This window comes from Notothenia rossii, assembly GCF_949606895.1.
Source record: "Notothenia rossii genome assembly, chromosome: 9".
Taxonomy (NCBI): Eukaryota; Metazoa; Chordata; class Actinopteri; order Perciformes; family Nototheniidae; genus Notothenia; species Notothenia rossii.
The window spans coordinates 76898018-76912651 of NC_136907.1; the positions used below are offsets into that span (position 1 = coordinate 76898018).

A 14634-nucleotide genomic window follows, 5' to 3' on the forward strand; every position below is an offset into this window, starting at 1 on the left:
CACAGTCCCTTTCTCCTCATAACTCTCCAACGTGTTCACGTCACATCATTCGTAATTATGCAAAACAGTCTTTCCTCGTCGCGCGGGGGAAAGCAATTTTTCTATGCAAATGGTTGAAATTCCCCACGAGAGCCGCCATTGGACGCGTGCTTATAAACGTGCTAATGATGAGTGACGGAGGGCGATATTGGGGTCACCGCACGCGTTACACCGACTAAATGCCAGAAGTGTCCCTCACAAAGTCTGGGAGTCACAGCCGTGGCCATTAGTAATCAGATTGGACGAGGCGGTAATGAGAAAAGATCTGAGGGGTTGATTTAAATGAAAGAAATTATTTTTTTTCTCCATTTTAATAATAATTTCCTTCAGGTCTGTTTTGCCAGTTGAAGTGATAATGGTTGAAATCCCGCAGAGTGCCGTGCCATTACACCTGAGCGCTGTGCGATGGTAATTGGGTTGTAAATATCACTTGGAAATTGGGTTGAAATCATTCAAAGGGCCCTCGCTCACCTTCGTTAGGACGCGCTCACACCACTGGAACAACCTTTTGATTGTCACAGTCATCAGTTTATACAGAGGAAGCAGAAACGTTTGATTCAAGTCTGCTGGAAAATACCCCGTTCTCTTTAGGATTGGTTGCATTCGATGTTATATGAATTTCCACGATTCCTAATCTTTAGAGAAACAGGAAGTCATTTTTTCCGATGGACTCGATTTACTTATTTCCCACAAAACTCTTGAAAATTATTTATATTCTTTTACAATTATAATGTAACATACCATACAATGGATAGGATATTATATGATACATGATGGTACTGTTCCTTGGCAATTAAGCTATTGCTGGAAAAAAACAAAAACACGAACATGCGCTTGTTGAGTTAAGTTACCATCGTCTGAAGTGAATATATCTGAACCTTCCTTGTTGTTCGGAGTTGGATTTTTTCACTTATTATTAGTCGATTTGGATACAAGTGTCAGCTAAATGATATGTAATGATGTGTAATGTAAATACACTTTATTAAACCCATAAGGACATTCTGGACTCCCTCCTGCATGTTCCACAGAAGATCAAACACTACATAGCACACGATAGAGACATTCAAACATCCACATCTGCACAGACTCACCAACTGGAAAATGGTGACCTCTGAGGTGACTTTTGCCACTCAAGGGATTGGCTAAACTGGGAAATCTACTTTGGACGCGTGTAATCTCCTTTCACAATAACGTTTTGAGCTGTCAATATCATTTTATTTCCAAAGAAAACCAGCGTGTCCACGGGTACACAGTCCAAAAAAAGTTGGCAAACAAATGTTTCCGTACAAATGGGCACAAAAGCAACATTAATGGCCAATATTTAATATCTATACAGTTTGAATTCCCTCCAAAATTAATACTTTGCATTACCATTTTACAACTATTATAACAAATCATTAAAAGCCAAGATAAGCAAAACAAGATGTGCTCAAAAAACAAATCATTGTCAATGTTTTTTTGATGATTTCCTCCACGTTTGTGAGGCTAAGAGTTCAAGTGGACTGTTCAAGGTTACGGGTTACGTTAGAAATAAATCATAATTGCAAAAACATGTTGTGCACACAGTGTATGACTACCTGGTTAAATATGATTAACACATCCATGTGTGTAGGGGGCCATTTTGCCCAGGTACTCAGCAACAGGAAGCTGTGTGTTTTATTCATGTGTTCAGTAATAATAATAATAATAAATGGGATTTATATAGCGCTTTTCTAGACCCAAAGACGCTTTACATTATGAGTCAGGTCGACAAACAAAACAAGAACAAAAACACAAAAAAAAAAAAAAAAAAAAAAAAAAAAAACAGAGAAGCAGGATGTTGGTTCAGAGGGGGGAGGGGCGGGTTTAAGGATAAGCAGAGTTGAAGAGGTGGGTTTTGAGACGGGACTGGAACAGGGTGAGGGAATCAGACTCACGGAGGTCTTGGGGGAAAACCCTCAGGTAAATATTCAGAGAAAACTCAGACTCTTTTGACAAGCTGAAACCATTCTCAGTGAAACGCTGACATTTCAGAGATGATGAGTCACAGTGTCTCTCGACAAACTAAAACCGCAGACGTCTCGTTTCAGAACAAAACTCCTGCGTCCATCTGTAAACTGCAATCAGCTTTTTCTTATCGTTACAAGAATAATAATGGCCCATTAGCAGCCCGACAGTGACACGGCGAAAAAGCCACTCCATGCTTTTTACAAAATAACACGACTGCTGACTTTCAGGGAACCTCATTAGCCTGCGGGAGAACATCTAACAGCATTTCTCTCTGAAACAGTGTGGGGACTTAGAGCCACAATGAAATTATAACTGCATGTTCGAGCAACTTGTTTAGATGTAAAGTAAAGTACTGTGTGTAATACTGCTGTCTTGGGGGGGGGGTATAACAACTTGAGGCAATCATGTTTTATTTTCCTTTAAACTTGTATTAATTAAACGTTCTCAAAGTCATTTTTTGGTTGAGTGAGTTTCATAACCTCTCAGGGCTTTTTAAAACCTGTCCCCTTTGTGCATTTTCAAATATGCCTACGTGTCAAAGTGAGTACAAGACATACATTTGATTATTTCTGAATATGTCATTTTATTCAAATCTGTGTCTCTACATGTGGGATTGTTTCTTCTTCAACATCAGTGGCTTATTACACCACTGCAATACAAAGTAAGGACTTGTTGAGACACATCTTCTACCAAAACAGTACTATATACTCTTTAAGTACTGCAGCTAGGTAGTCAAACAGATGTGGAGTCAAATGTGCATCTTATACAGAGGCTGAGGGTATTTCTGGATATCTAAAGAAAAAGACTGGAAACCTTTGAGATCTTTGGGTTTATTGCGATACAACCAGAGCATCTATTAGTGCCAATGTGAAGGCGTTGGATAAAGGGCTTTATGGCCTCTTACCAGGTGTATTCGTCTAATTAGTCAGAATGTCTTAACACTTGATATAAGACCTGATAACTTAAGAAGGAACAAGGCAGTGCGACAAAGGGTCTTGTTTTTAGACTCTTAAAAACACCTTATTTTCAGTTGTTTCTCAGATGAAACGTTTTCTTTTTACATTTTTATTGAAAGTCACCAACTAACATCAAACACTTTTGAGCATTTGTGGCTTATTTCTTAAAGGTCCCATGTCATGGCCAATTCAACTGATCATATTTCCATTGTTGAGGTCTACTAGAATAGATTTACATTGTTCAATGTTCCAAACTCACATCGGTTTCTCATACAGCGTCTCTGTATAGTATGTGTATTCACTCTCTGTCCTAAACGGCGTGTTGAAGCTCCGCCCCCCCCCCCTCCCTGTGAGCCCAGTGTGCTCTGATTGGTCGGGACGTTGCGAGGCTCGCTGCTCAGTGAGCTGGCTTACTGGTGTGGTTTCCGGGTCGGCGATACAGCGCGAAACTCATCCTGAGCACACACAAACACTCACAGCCGAAGTAAAAACAATAAGTGTGGCTTGATATTGAGAAAGAAAAAGGTTTGTAACGCTGTGAGAATGGGTCTGCAGAGAGCATTTCTCCACCATCCCAACTCGTCTGTTACCAACCAGGGAGCTCTATGCAAGTCAATGGGACTCCCTGTTAGTTGAATATTTACGCTAAAGGTCCTGGTGTGTGAGGAGCTCCGTGGATTGGTCCATTTTGGTTCCAGGAAGCAAACAATGGAAAAAGAGAAATGTCCAACGAGGCGTTCTGGGGCAGCATAGACAGGTCTTCTCTGTGTTAGAGTTTTACTCGCTACAGGGTGTACTTTGAGGGTTTGTGACTCTGCAGACCGTTTACATGCAGAGAAACCCTCATAACACACAAGGGGACGGGTAATAACCAGAGAAGCATGACATGGGACCTTTAACACAGCATCTCCTGATTCTGGTCAAATATAGTTCAAAATACCTTTTCCCAGATCAGAAGATCAGATTTATCTAAATATCAAATCTTAACAAGCAAATGTTCACTTGCTCTATTCGTAGATTTGTTTTACTTATGACAAGCGAGAACAGCTTGTTTTCATTATTTTTGTCATGAAGCTCAGCGCAAGTTCAGGCAGGAAGACCTATCACTTCGTATTGCACGTCATGGCAATACTCGCTCCCTTCACTAAATGATAGGGAGCGCCACTCCTCAGCTAACCTATCACTTCCCTCCATTCACAAGCCTAATCATCGCACCTGTTAATCCCTCTATTTATGCTCTCCCCTTTTCCATCAGCTGTCTTCCAGGTGTCAACGCGCAACCCTCCTCCACCCCTTCGCCTCCTGCTTCCAACTCAGGGCCAAGCTGAACCTTCTCCCTTCCAACCGGACCTAACCACTCATCACCACCACCAGTGTCTAGACCCGGGGGGGTTCATCGGAAACGGGTCTTTCCCTTCCCGAATGACATCCTACAAAACCTGGGCCTAATCGCCAAACACCATTTCATTCACTTGTTATAATCTGTCATCATTATGTTTCATTTATATAACGTGACCCGATAATAAACATGTATTCCATACATCACGTCTCTCCTGATTGAACTTATATATATGTTGAGGAGAAATAAAAGCAATAATAGATTTGAACTGGTCGAAGACAAGCAGAGCTCATAGCACATGTGTGTTGGTATATAGAGCCTATATTGAATATTACTTTTCACAAGAGATATTGTGAATGGGGGAAATAGAGTGATTTATTTCTTCCAATTTAAAACTTTGGTTGTCTGAGCGACACGTTTTGATCTCACAGAGTAGAAAACTCTTGCAGGTAAAAAGCGACCAATTTGTACGTGACTAGGATATTTCATTTTGCTGAAGTTGTACCTTGTAAGATTTCATGTAATAAATAAAATTGATTGAATGAATTTGTACTGATTTCAAAAGCTAATTCTGTTCGTATCACTTCGAAATGCTTTTAAATGTCCTTGCAGGATTCTTGCTATCTTTACTTCATGGTTATTTGCACTTATTGTAAACTATTGAAGGAGTTCCTGAAAACTTCCACCACATGAGTTTGGATTAAATATTATGGATATGTTCAAATAGGAGCTGCAGGATGGTGTTTTCTATCACCTGACGTCGGAGGGATTTAAAATGCAGCCGGGTGTTCGGTGCTTATAAACCAGAACAGCTGTTTCCCCGGGCTCACAGATGGTGCGAATGATTGTGTACAATTACATCCTAAGCACAAGTTTCATGTAAGAAAAACGACACAACTCACTAATCAGGATTGCATCACGATACTGCGTCGACAATTAGACTTTATTCACAATTTGTTTACACCAATAGAACAAAATATCTTCTGTTTTTTTTTCTTTTTTGTTGGTTTATGTACAGAGTGTTAATGCAACAGACCAGCCATCTATTGATACTTGATGGAGAGAGTGAGAGACAGAGAAGCGTGGGGAAAACAACCTTTTGAGCAAGAAAAAACATTTGACTCTTTAAAAATGTCTGTTAGAATCAGATCATTTAAATTCTTCCAAGCAGTTTCACGTATTTCCACATTTGTACGAGTTACGTTATGGTATCTTTCAAAAGGCAGAAGCATTAAGATACTCTTCTACATCAAACAAGCTCTTAGAGAACATTTCCTGCAGCATGTTTTCAAATGTGTGATGAAAAATGGATCCGATTCCAACAACATGACACCAGCTTGCTGCAGTGTTACATCACATCCACACTGCAGCAACTTCTCAACTCCCTTTAACCATCATCTGCTCAAAGATCCTCGGAGCCTCTGGGTGCAATACACACTCACCATTTGTTTGTTTGCTGATATCTCCTTGAGGCCTCGGGAAACTACAGCACACCCGTCTGCTGATGAATAACCATGCACTAAAGTGTAAGTCATATTATCAGTGATTAAAATAAGACTGGACAGGGAGACTTTGGGGTAAAGGAACGGGGCGGACTGGGACTACAAATCAGCCCTGGACTCTCGACCGGCCCACTTCGGTACCGCCGAGTCATTACCGCTAGTAAATTGTGAACGGGGGGGGGGGGGGGGGGGGCCCACATCGTCCGACCAGCCCACTTCTGTACCGGCCCATCCCGATGGCCAGTCCGCCCCTGGTAAAGGAACATTAAAACTGCTCATACAATTAATTGAAAGTATTGAAATTAAGTTGATTTTAAACCAACTTAAAGCTGTTTTGTGTATCTTAAGATAATGGATGTTACAGCAAGTTGTTTTGGGGGAAACAAGCTGATGAGTGTCACAGAAAAACAAGTTATAGCTACTAAACATTTACAAATCATCCATTAATGCTACATAGAAGAACTGCTATTCAGAAGCAAGACTATTTGATTTAACCTTGAAAGACTGCTCAGAAACACTTGCTTTTAAAATGGCCTCTTCCCAGTGTTCATTTATGTATTCTTTAGCACATAAGATCACTGCCAAGAAAGTCACTTCCTGCCCAAAGATAACCAAACAATGCGTGTTTTTCTGGTTCGACAAAGCTTTGAGATGAAGGATTAAAGCCATTTTAAAATCAAGCGTTACCAACTAGCCGAGTTTCCCCGTGGCTAAACGTGTTTTTCATTAAGGCAGACATGAGTGTGACTTCAGTGACAAGCCGATTCAGGTTGGATAATGAGAATGAAACATTAAAGAATAATCTGTTATCCCAGCTCACATCCAGGAGCGAGATCTTCCTCACAATAAAAGGACGATTGAAGATGGAGTCACAAACTTTGGAAACACCCAACTGGCAGTTTTTCATCGCCGTTAAGAAACAGAAATCTGATCTAAAATCACAGATGAGTTTCACTTTGACTTTGAACATATCAGAAAGCATAGCTCTAAAAACACAAATACGATTCTGTGATACAAACAAAAGCAAAACAAATAAAACTATGATGAATACACCACAGGAACATTTCAATCCATCGATGAAAACGTGTCTCGATGTCACTTTGGAAAAACAGGCTGTTTGGATCATTACAACAGAAGGAAGGTCTATTTTCAGGATTCAAAGGATTCACGATGTTTACTGGGATGCAGGAAGAGAGGGGGGGAGGTCAAAGGAGAGGAGACAAGAGGAGGAAATGAGGAAAGTTAGGGTAAGGAAAGGAAGAGACATTGGGAAAAAGAATAGAAAGGTAAGGAGAAAAGTTGGGGATGTTAGGAGGAAACAAAGACTAAAGAAGATTGGAAAAACTGGGATAGGAAAAAGGAAAGGAGGGGAGGATGAGTTGGAAAGAAGAGGAGGTAAAAGGTTAGGAGACGAGAAGGGAAGTTAGGAAAGTTAGGGTAGGAAAGGAGGACACATTGGGAGAAAAGTTGAGGATATAGGAAGGAAACAAGGAAGTCATTTGACCAAAGGACTAAAGGAGATTGGGAAAATTGGGATGGGGAAAGGAAAGGAGGCGAGGATGAGGTAAAAGGTTAGGAGACGAGAAGGGAAGTTAAGAAAGTTAGGGTAGGAAAGGAGGACACAGAAGGGAAAGGAGAAAAGGGAGGAAACAAGGAAGTAATTTGACCAAAGGACTAAAGGAGATTGGGAAAACTGGGATGGGAAAAGGAAAGGAGGCGAGGATGAGGTAACAAGGTAGGAGACGAGAGGAGAAAACTAGGAAACATAAGGAGACATTTATAATTAAAAAAAGGCAGAAAGGAAAGGAGGAATGTTGAGAAGGAAAGCAAAGGAAGATAAGGTGTTTGGAAAAAGGAAGTTGAGGCGATGGGAAGAGGACATCTTGGGAAAGTCCTCTAGGTGAGGAAGAAGAGGAGTTCCATCTGCTTCTTCCTACTGAGGGAGAGCTTTCAAGATGGCGTTCACCTCCTCGGCGACGGCCGTCAACGCAAACTCAAACTGGTCCTGCAGGAAAGAGAGGAAAGAGAGGAAAGTGAAAAGGACTGTGGGTATACAACTCGCAGGTTTGATTTCACTGCCAAAGAGCCCTTTAGCAAAAAGCTTTGGCTGGAGAGCAATCCCACAGGAATACCACCTTTCCTCCGTGTTCCTATTTCTCACTGAAGTCTCTCACTCTTTTGTCTCCAGGTGATCTTTGAGCTGCTAAACAATCTCAGTCTCAAACCATCTGCTTCAACTTCTCCAAGGCTCGGTTATAGTTTCTGTACAAATGGTTTTAGAGACAAGTGCTAACAAGGAAAAGTGATTATAGTCATTGCGGATGTGACCGTACGGCCAACAGGAAGTGGTCATGCATCCAGGCCGTTGCTGTTGAACTGGTTTCATATCAGTGTTTACAAAATGTCCACCTAACTAGAGTTTGTTTTTCATTAATCCAAATGCAACGGGAAAGAGAGAGGAGGCAATAGTCCATAAGGCCATGGAATCAAGACAAAAGGGATTGTAACTGGTTGGAGACAAAGGAACTCCATAAAACTCTCAAGTTCCTTCTGTTGAAATGAAGCTTCAGGATCCACAACATGCAGTCTTTCCTAATCCTGTTATTGGCCACTGATATATGAGCTGGGGTTTCTTTTGTTAAAGGGGACCTATCATGCAAAATGCACTTTTGTACGTCTTGTATAAATGAATATGTGTCCCCCCCCGGTGTGTCAGGGAACTCACCAAGTGTCAGAAAACACAACCCTCTCTCTTTCCCTCCGTACCCAAATCTCTAAAAACGGGGCTGCAACGGATCTGATACAGACTGATCCAGATTTGAATGAGAGACCGCTCGAAAGCGCTGGAGACGCTGTAGTACATATGCCAGGCCTGTGGGTGGCGCTGTAGTCAAAAACAGGGCTTGAAACGAGCAAATAGAGCGAAATGCGGCATGGCTAAAATGCATGATCTGTTTGGTATTTTGAAAAGAAAACTTCACAGACATGTTTTGTAGGTATGTCCCAAAATATGTGTTTGAAATATAGCATGATAGATCCACTTTAAGTAATTGAACTGCGTGAAATGACCTGGAAGTAGCTAAGATGCAGACGTGCTAAAAGTTGGTCCAATGCTCGAAATGCTAAGGAAAGGAGCTGTAATGCTTCCTTTACTATGTCCTCTGGCTAAGGATACACTGGACCATCCTTCACCAAATATACAAAGGGATAAAATGGGGTCCACAATTCCTTGCAGCATAACATTTAAAGCGAGATATATTTCGGACGAAAACAGACAATCAACACGTCCGACAAGGGACGCAGATCATCATGCATTTCAAACAATAGCACTTCAATATACAATCTATAGTTTGATTAAAGGCAGTATACTCCTTTTCCACCTTCACATAGCCTGTTCATAACAACATGGTGAGAACAGGAGGACAGATGCAAACACAGGATTGTCTATTGTAGTTTTGGAGCCTTGCATTGCTCTACAAAGGCCTTTCTGGAATTACTTAGTCGTCCAATTTAGAAGACCTTTCCATGCTTATGACTGCATGTGCAGTATCATTACAGGAAGAGGAAGACACACAACATCATCCCTCTCCAGAATCTGAAATGAAACCTGAGTGGCGCGGCTGGGACTCGAGGGGATCGATGAGAGAGGAGCAGCGTGACAGCCGCTGGCTTAGGAAACACGCTTTAATAAAGCCGGATCGATAGCACCAATGTTTTACACACATCCTGGCTCTCCTTTCTAATTATGTCCACAGATCAGCCGGTAATTGAAGTGTCCAGGCTGACCCGGCGTACCGTGAGACGGGGAAGTATGGGAGGTTACTGTACAGTGGGTTTTTAATGAGTGTAGCATATCAAAAATGACTTTTAAACCTTAAAAAAGTCTTAAAAATCTGTCGAAAGCACTAATCTAAGCCAAGCTGCTTTTAGTGTGAAATTGTGTATTTTGTATTTTAAGTGTGTTTTTATATAATAAAATAACCTGTTTATATAAAGTATCTTTAAATAAAATGTATTAGTATGATTATTATAATTTTTATTATTAAGAAAATGTGTTGGAAAGCTCTACGAAATGTATTATTATTATTATTAAAAATATATGTGTGTTTAACTTTAATTACCACACACCTAAAAATGAGCTCCATATCAATTTTATCTACTTTTCCTTTTACTATTTTTTTATTAAGTTAAAAGAACCTCAAAGCTCGTCCTCAGATAGTTTTACCTTTGGGAGGTGTTAGCAGGTTATCCCCGGACATTTGGTTTCTCTACAGTACTCCTCTGTGATGTGTGCAGGGCTCGACTTTAATCCCTGCTGAATTACTTTTTTACAAATCGATTGATCTTGCCTGATGCGAAGGGATGAGCCGAAGAAAGAAAGAAAGAACACATCAAATCCAGCTTTTCTCTCAACGGGGCGTAAAGAACACCAGCAAGGCTTCTGACTTTCAGATACAATAAGGTTTTATGCAGAGGTCGGCGGTTTGAACAACTTTGAAACCACTAAATAATAATAATACAAAAATATATATAAACAATTATACAAAAAAAATATAAAGAATTATAAATAAAGAAATAATTAATTAGTTAATTAAATAAATACAATATAATACAGATACTTCTTTAACATACTTTAAAACAAGAGATATGAGTGCCTATTGTGTGTGTATTACCTTGGTCTGAACCATTCCTGGCCTCTGGTCCCTCAGGTGCTCCAGAGTCGCTGCAATATCAATCTCCTTGGCACCTGTCACACACGGACAGAAACACACACACATGAAACGAGCAGCAAGATAATCCGGCTAACATCTGTCAGTCTGCTGTTTCATACAGACTCGCTTCAGAACACAAGATTACATTAATCCTCTATGCGCGCGCGCGCGCACACACACACACACACACACACACACACACACACACACACACACACACACACACACACACACACACACACACACACACACACACACACACACACACACACACACACACACACACACACACACACACACACACACACACACACACACACACACACACACACACACGCCAAGCTAAAGGAGGCTAATGTTGGGCTATAAAGGAACTACAGCACGGTCACATGACTTCAGGTCACCATCGCTAAGCTAAAGGAGGCTAATGTTGGGCTATAAAGGAACTACAGCACGGTCACATGACTTCACGTCACCACCGCTAAGCTAAAGGTGGCTAATGTTGGGCTATAAAGGAACTACAGCACGGTCACATGACTTCACGTCACCACCGCTAAGCTAAAGGTGGCTAATGTTGGGCTATAAAGGAACACGGTCACATGACTTCAGGTCACCACCGCTAAGCTAAAGGCGGCTAATGTTGGGCATGATGACGTTTAGTCGTCTCATTTAGACACTTGTTAGCTACCTCTATTTTTCGATTAAAATTATTTACTGATTTTATATTGTTGAAGCAAACGTTCAAATGTCTTTGCTTTCTCTAGACGTAAAAACAAGCCTTAACAGTTGGGAGCTCTTAATTCAGACATATTTTGAAGGATTTTAATATTTTTCTTTACATAACTATTTATAAAGATACAATTATCAGTGAAATTAACTAATATTATCAAGGTTACTGTCATCTCTTTGAGTAAATGTAACATGTTTCCCATATTAAATACTGTGAATGTTTAAAACATATGTATATAGAGGGGGTTTCTTTCTCCAGAAATGAACATTTGCTGATAAATAGTGTCTTTTTGTACGTGTATTTCTCAAAGTGTCCTCAGAAATAAGCTGAATAAAGTCTGAGGCTCTCTAAGGAGTGAAACTTGTGCAAATGGAAGAATAAAGGAAGGTTAGAAAATGCCTTAAAAGCCTGAAACACTAATGCGTCTCAAGATGTAAGACTTGGCTTCTGAGGCTCTTAATGCACTTTCACAAAAGAGATTTTTATATAAATATATCTTAATGAGATTTCTTTTTCCGCATTTCTGTCTGAGACAAACAACTGCTGGCAGAAAAATCCAACTAAAACTCACATTAAGCTTATAATGTCCTCATGTCCTCTCTTAATGTGAAGACAACTAATGTCTCCAGGTACACAAATATACGTTTACAAAGGAGAAGAAACACAGACCAAGGTCGGAGGTCAAATAGAGAGAGACAGCTTCAGACTGGGAAACAAAAGAGACACAATTACATTTGTTTTTCCCTTGTCCTCCTTCATCCCGAGGAAACAAAAAGCGCAGTAATGTTCTTTAGTCCTTTCTTGTAGTGACAGATAATAACATTGCTTCTTCCTGGCTGCATAAAAGCGAGAGAGTGAATGGTGGGAGAGCAGCGGCTCATTCACTCCGTGTTCTTGTTCAGTTTCACAGGTTTTTTTTACAACACAATAGACTCCCTTTTAGCCAGGGAAGCTGCAACACGCCGCTTTCTGCTTTTTTTTCTTTTTAGGGAGGGCTTAACGAGCTGAGGGCCTTTGTGCTGGTTCTGAAAAACCTCAAAATGGAAGGTATATATAAGAAATACATAAAAAAGATTTCCGTCTTTGTGGGAAAACTCTCCCTTACTTGCACCATTTTGTCTTCTGCACCATTTCTCGTTTTCTTTATGTCTTCAGCAGTGGTGTCACTAAGTTCATTTACTCAGTACTTAAGTACAATGTAGAGGTACTTGTACTACGACTCCATGACAATTCAGAGATACATCGTGTACTTTTACTCCACTGCATTTATTTAACACCTTTAGTTACTAGTGAAATATAATCAACTCTTAAAACTAGACTTCCTTCAACGTCATGTTTTATCATACAATTTAGAATGTTGTTATATCGGGTACATACATTAACAAGGAGAAACAGGTTATGGTTTGATTCTTAAATAAGATTAAAACATGAATATATGGTATAAAAACCTCTGAATACACTGATGGACAACACAGGTTATGAAAATCACTTTCCACCATGAACTATATAGTTGAAAGTTGATGCAGCATTGTGTCACTTGCATTATTTTATATATTTCTTAGGTCTTAAAAGTGCATTTGACATATTGTATGTTGCATATTCAAGGTATATACAGGAATCCTGAAATCAAATGTAATCCCTTTTAAGACCTTTTTTAAGACCCTTTCCATACATGTTAAGACCTCATCGCCACTTGGAGTTCTAACCGGTTACCTTGGCGACACACTTTACCTCACATTTACTATGTACAGTATTGATTGTCCTTCCTCCTTATCTTCCAACCATTTGTGGTATTTCTGGAACTTTAAGTATTTTTGGAATTTACGGTATTTTTGGAACTTTAAGTATTTTTGGAATTTACGGTATTTTTGGAACTTTAAGTATTTTTGGAATTTACGGTATTTTTGGAACTTTAAGTATTTTTGGAATTTATGGTATTTTTTGAACTTTAAGTATTTTTTGAACTTTAAGTATTTCTGGAACTTTAAGTATTTCTGGAACTTTAAGTATTTTTGGAACTTTCAGTATTTTTGGAATTTAAGGTATTTTTGGAACTTTAAGTATTTTTGGAATTTACGGTATTTTTGGAACTTTAAGTATTTTTGGATCTTTAAGTATTTTTGGACCTTTGGACCCTTTCCACACATTTTAAGATCTCATCGCCACTTTGAGTTTTAACCGGTTACCTTGGCGACACACTTTACCTCACATTTGCCGCTTTCATACCGCAGGACTTGCCGTACTTTAGTGCCGGCACTAAAGTACCACGGTACTGAATCCGCCAGGGGGCTAGTGCCAATCGCATTCCCTGAGGCAAGATTACGCTGACGTCACTTCGTCTTCTTCTTCTCTGGGTTTACTGGCAGGCCGCAAAACCACTTCACGGGAAGTACAAAAAAAAAACGAGAGAAGAAGAACTACACGGGGGGAGGGGGTATAAAGCCCACCCGTTGTACATGAGTTTAGTTGTTTACTTTCCGACCTCAGACATGATGGAGTTCACTGAGCTTGTTGTCTTTGTGCTCATGTTACACGGGGGAGGGGGTATAAAGCCGACACGTCCTCATCATTCCACCTCTCCGGTGTTGTAGTACGTGTGGTCATAACTGCTTTAAAGTACAAAAAAACTACTCGCTCAGGTGTGGATGTGGTTTTGTAGCGAGGAAAAAAATGGCTGCCTAACAAAAAAAAATCAGAGTCTAACGGGGCGTGGTTTGCAATTCGCCCAGCCAATAGAAATAGAATAGAAATTGGCACTTTTTTATCACCAAGTTCGTACCACCTCTATAGCAGGGACTGAAAATGGCCAAAAGAGTTCCCGGCACTGAGTAGTCCCGGCGGTGTGAACGCAACATTATTGGTACTAACGGAACTAAAGAACCAAAGTACCGGGGAAAGTCCTGCGGTGTGAAAGCGGCTATGGACTATATACAGAATTGATTGTCCTTCCTCCTTATCTTCCAACCATTTTGACGCAGACATGCATTTCCCCATAACGATGTTGTTTAGCAACCGGCGTCAAATCCAACGGGATGCCATAAATAAAGTACACAGAATCACACTACACACCTACGCCATGATTACATTCAGCCAGACTGTAGAATACAACCTCTTTGGAACATTTATATACTTATTGAAAACAAGCTACAAAATGTAATACCTTGGAAAATCCGGTTTAATACTTTTTAATAGCCTTAGTTTTCGCTAAATTGATTTATCAACTTTTAATACTTTTTAAGACCCCGCGGACCCCCTGTTATTATAAAAACGCTGAGTTTTTGGTGTATATATATATGGTATAAAAAAATCGAAATTTTTCCCAGATTCGCCAAAAACGGCCCCTTTAATGAGTTTGGATGCAAGAAAA

The 14634-nt window shown here is 40.1% G+C and overlaps 1 protein-coding gene across 5 annotated transcripts in view; it reads right to left on the minus strand.

The window, feature by feature from the left end:
* Window positions 1-5228: 5228 nt before the first annotated feature.
* LOC307017664 (receptor-type tyrosine-protein phosphatase N2-like) overlaps window positions 5229-14634 on the minus strand; it is a 244955-nt gene continuing 235549 nt past the window's right edge. For all 5 annotated transcript variants that reach the window (XM_079647346.1, XM_079647345.1, XM_079647344.1 and 2 more), the window contains 2 exons: window positions 10499-10572; window positions 5229-7830 (listed from right to left, as the gene is read on the minus strand). In XM_079647346.1, the coding sequence (XP_079503472.1) occupies window positions 7759-7830; window positions 10499-10572 (146 nt within the window). In that variant the 3' untranslated portion in view covers window positions 5229-7758. The remainder of the gene's footprint in view (window positions 7831-10498; window positions 10573-14634) is intronic.